The sequence below is a fragment of the Bidens hawaiensis genome, unplaced genomic scaffold (assembly GCF_021521415.1).
Source record: "Bidens hawaiensis isolate Kalapana, Puna unplaced genomic scaffold, B.hawaiensis_p1.1 tig00000237_1, whole genome shotgun sequence".
NCBI lineage: Eukaryota > Viridiplantae > Streptophyta > Magnoliopsida > Asterales > Asteraceae > Bidens > Bidens hawaiensis.
In genome coordinates this window covers 7,430,293-7,435,237 of record NW_027491021.1, presented here as the reverse complement: position 1 = coordinate 7,435,237, position 4,945 = coordinate 7,430,293, and the positions used below count along the sequence as shown (strand labels likewise).

The 4,945-nt window shown below is 34.2% G+C and overlaps 1 protein-coding gene across 1 annotated transcript; it reads right to left on the bottom strand.

The window, feature by feature from the left end:
- Positions 1 to 306: 306 nt before the first annotated feature.
- Positions 307 to 3,689, bottom strand: LOC143607050 (BTB/POZ and TAZ domain-containing protein 1-like). The gene is made up of 5 exons (XM_077082653.1): positions 3,552 to 3,689; positions 3,004 to 3,137; positions 1,978 to 2,281; positions 997 to 1,313; positions 307 to 532 (listed from the first exon to the last, which is right to left on the bottom strand). Exons 1-5 carry the CDS (start codon positions 3,669 to 3,671, stop codon positions 322 to 324), a joined length of 1,086 nt encoding a protein of 361 aa, XP_076938768.1. The 5' UTR covers positions 3,672 to 3,689; the 3' UTR covers positions 307 to 321.
- Between the last annotated feature and the right edge of the window lie 1,256 nt (positions 3,690 to 4,945).

The window sequence follows — 4,945 nt, the reverse complement described above, 5'->3', positions numbered from 1 at the left end:
TTCCGAATTATATACCATTTTAGATATTATTTAAGAATTCAAATATGTTGTCACACTAATTACATGATTGTATTATATTATACAATACATTATACATCCGTATATACACAATAAAATTTACATAAGGATGAGAAGTATGAAACTAGATAAACTTGAAGTCATGACCTACCAAGTACCAACCCACTAGTTTTAAAAAGGATACAATATACATGCGAATTTGTATGCATCCCCCACACCAACATATAATAATACCACTAACACATGATTTCCTATTTCCTATGAGAATTAAAAAGGAATCAAACCATTTATACATTGCTTTACTTAATTACATACTAATTTTCTAATAACATGATTATGATTATCATTAGCCTCCCCACATGTTGTGGCTATTGGCTCTTCTTCCACCCTTTTTCTCTTTGGCAATAATAATGATGATGTGGCTCTAGCCACCACCACTTTCTTCACTAGCAACTCCCATCTTTCCTCATCCTTTTTGTTCTTCATTTCTTTCCCACCTCTCATCTTAAATCGCCTACAATTAAAAAAACTACTTATTTAACACAAGATGAACCTAACATATAATTATCATGCTTGAATTTGATATAAATAGGTTTGGCTTAGTTTAAGGTCAACCCACTTTAAAGTTTAAACATGAAACATATCTAGTTAAAAGGGTCGTGTGTTCAGGATATCAAGAAGACCTCACACATTCACATGTTAACCTTTTTTTTTTTCCTTTATTATTACTATAAACATGTTCTATTTCATAAATTAAAATATCTGGCTAAACTACGACGACATTTTTTATCATAAAATTTTAACTTGAAAAACAAAAACCAATCCGGGTTGATTAAATCTTGTTTGTGTCAATTTATTCATGTCATGTTCAGGTTTGTGTCAGGTTGGACCCCTGAACGCAACCCAACCGCACCTAGTGTGTTTTCTTGAAATTTACAAGTGTGCAGTTAAAGATAAAAGCTAATTCCAGCTTGTTACCTGCAAAGGGGAACTCTACAAGTGGAATCAGGTAATTCACAAATAGAGGCATGTAGTTTGAAGAGTTGCCACATCCTTTTGCATCTAACACATCCTCCATTCACTCTCTTCTTGCAGTTTGCGAAATGTTGAATCGAGAGTTGAAGCCCTTGGCATGTCGAGAACTTGTTACACGGAGCCTTCTTCTTCGGGTCCATATCGTAAGGTCCCACACTTATGCAACCTTCTGTGCAAATATGCTCCAAACAATCCATTGCTTCACTCAGCTCAAAATACAAACTTTGTTCTCTCCTATGCCTCCTGCTCCTCTTCCTCCTCTGTGTATTGAAAACAAAATAATTATATAAAATTATAATGTTTGATTAATTAAAAAAATTATTGTTTTGGTTTCTAAATTGATACTTCATTTTTTTAAAGAGAAAAGTAGAGTTTACATCAAACAGAATGTTCGGTGAATTGTTAGTGAACTTTTTGATGGGAAGTTTGTTTATAATTGTTTATTTAATAAATGAACAAACATGAATAAGGAATTGCGTTCGATTAACTAAATGAACGAACATGGCCGTTCAAATGTGTTTGTGAACATTCGATAATGTTTTAGTTGACTTTTGCTTATGTTTGGTTATATAAGGCTTTTAATTTTTTCTTAAATGACTTTTCTAATCTTATAATATAGATTTAAGCAACATTATTAATCATAAAACAAAAAATATATATGAGTATTACTTTATTAATTTATATGTAAATTAACATATAAATTGATAAATATAAATGTTAAAAAAACCACCGACAAAAACTTAGTAGCTTGGATCAAACCATTGACACCAAACATTCTCGGTTAGCAAATCAAATAAAACACTATTTTGTGTTCCTGAACCGTTCACGTCTCATGAACAAGTTCATTTCCTTAATGAACGAATCGTTATCCGATTCAGTTGTTCCTTAAAGCAAAACTAAGTCGTTTAGAAAAACAGGGTGTACCGATTCGGTTTCGTCGATAAACTGAAGAATCTCGAGCTCAAAGAACGGATCATGGTCTTGAAGAAACTTCCATCCTTCAGTTTCTTCAACAGCATTAAATCTATTAGACACGAGTTTCATGCATTTGAGGTACAGATCAGGTGCGTCACAGAGTCTTGCAAGTTGGAGCACATCAACCACGTTCTCAACTGTTAGCCGTTGGATTAGTGCTTTGGTGCATTGAGATTTAAGTTGTGGGACCAGGTACACGTGAGAGATGGCCAATAGGTGTATCCCGTATTTCTCCATGTCTTCCTCAGAACACCTGTCAATATCGACGGCTGTCAGTCAATATCGGTGATGAATAAAAAAAGATCAACGGTGAGTGGTGACAGATGTGCCACGTGTATGTTATGGGAAGTTTTGACGGTGTAGATCTTTTAATAAATATTTTATTTTACGGCTGACGGGTTTTCTCAGGAGATAACTTAGATACGCTTTAGGGTTCAGTATGGTTGGATTGGATCAGCTGTTGGTGACCTTTTACCATTCGAATAGAGTACCTAGACAATTCTATATTTGTTGGTCATTTAAAAAAAAGAAAAATGATCATACGCAATGAACAAAAATGCCCGTTTCTTATAATGTTCACGTAAAACCCGGTGACTCAATTATTATTACTTGACGGGATTTTTAACCAATCAAATTTTATCATTTGTCTAAAATTAAAATAAATCTCGTTGGACACCAAATTAAATCTTGTCGTAAGCAAAGTAATTTTATTGAACGCCTAAATACACCCATCGACTCCAATAATATTTTTTAGAAAGAAAAACTAGGGACCTAACGATTTTATGAAGCGTGATAAAATCTGAGTAGTTAAAAACTTCGTCAAACACGAATTAAATGATCGGTTAAATTGACGTTCTGTCAACATTAACCCACCAAATGGACATTATAGTCATTATTCCTTATTTTATTATACAGCTAGCTTATGAAAAATATCTAAGAATGAATAAGACAGTTGGCGTGTGGTTGGTAACTGACCTGCCGGAATAAATGAATCCGATGAACGCAACCACCGCATCACACGGCACACCAACGATCGGAATACTTTTCTCAGAGCCCCCATGCTTACGTGGCCGGTCAATTAAGCTTTCCAACACCGTCGAAACTGATGCCTGAATGCACATATTTGTTTCAAAACATGTCAATTTTTATCAACTACTTATCTGTATCAAAGCTATATCAGTTGTCAGTCCATTGGTAAAATATTGGTCAAAAAATATTGGTACATATAACATCGGTGATATTGACCGATATCAGTTAATTATCAATTTTCAGTGTTTAATATTAGTGTTTTAAGTTTTAATCTGTTCTTAGGATTGTTAGTGCTCTTCAACTTGTAAAAGGTTAATTTGTTAATGATACGACAGCATACTAAATTTATTAGTATTAAATTTTACATGATATTAAATTACCAATACTCCATCGATATCCGATATTTTTCCGCATTAGCTGCTTAGATTATAGTTACAACATATAGAGATCAACTATATAAACAATTTAAATCATTCATGAGGTGGGTTAGTTACCAGAATGTTGGCATGAACCGGAATCTTTCGACCACCGGAAGTTAGAATCTGGATATAAGTCTCCGAGGTATCAACGGAACCATTGTCGGATTCAGAAGGAGATGCTGGTCTTCTACACATGTTGCCGGAATATATTACCGGCGGTTGAGACAGTTGTTATTATTATAAAAGTAATTAATTTCGGTTTTTTTTAATAGCTGAAAGAAATACACGAAGCCGTCCAAGATTTTAGGTTGATACGTTAGGACCGGTTGTGTCTGGTTTTATAGACAGCTGAAGGTTTAATTGTTTAGTCATTTAAGTATTATAAATGTGCAAGTTTAGTCCTTCAAGAAAGTTTATTTATTATTTGAACCGAATTTAATTATTTTGTATTATTTTGGTTGTGAACAAAAGGGCATTACTAAAATGCCAGTTGTTGAAAGAAATGTTTTCTCCAATTACCTTTTTTTTCAACCACTCTAGCTACATGCTAAAGTCGTGTTTAAGTCCGTTTAAAGTATTATAATATAATATAAAATAATATAAATTTAGGGTTACTCATGTTTTATGATAATTTATTTTAGATTAAGAATACAATATATATATATAATGCAATGTCTATTTCGTAAGTTATGATATACTTGTTACTTATTATATTTTTACAAAAATTATAATAAATTATCGGGTTCAGGTTTAACTTGTGAACCTATCACGTCGACCTAACACAATTGGTTTAGCAATACTTGTTTGTGGTTTAAGCAGAATTCGACGGGGATTGGTTTAGAGTAAATCAAAAACCGGAAAAGTCGTATTAGTTTCATGTTGTATCAGAAAATGGTTATAAGTTTCGTTGATTAGGCTATGTGTTGTGGTTTAACTATAAAGAAAAAAGTTACTGTCACGTCTGTACCACGCATGGTTGTAGAAGTCACTAGGCGTTGATGTGTCGGTCGATTGGGGAGTTGCGAGCACTCGGACTAATCGGATAGTACTCGGGAATTACTTGCTAAGTACTCGGCCTAGACGGAAAATTTTGAGGGATTACTCATCGAGTACTTGCCGCATAGGCATGAGGAGTCTCGCTAAGTTTTCATTCAAAAGTATGTCATAGTTTAACTTAAACAAATTAAGCGAGAAGAAAAAGAAGAAAGAAAAAAAAAGATGTGTGACGTTAATTTTTCTTAGTGGGTCACAAAATTAACTCACAAAGCAAGGGAGGGGTTCATTGCCCTCATGCCTATCCTCAGCATAGTGCTCGAGCCCCTTGGCGGCTAGCGTTTCGTCTCCATCATCGTGTAATGGTGTTTAGGCCCGTGCATGGTGATGTGGCAGTTGTTGCGCGCAGTTCCACTAGACCTTATCTAAGAAAGTAAGAAGGTGTTCGTCAGCGACAAATAGCTCAATGGCATTTT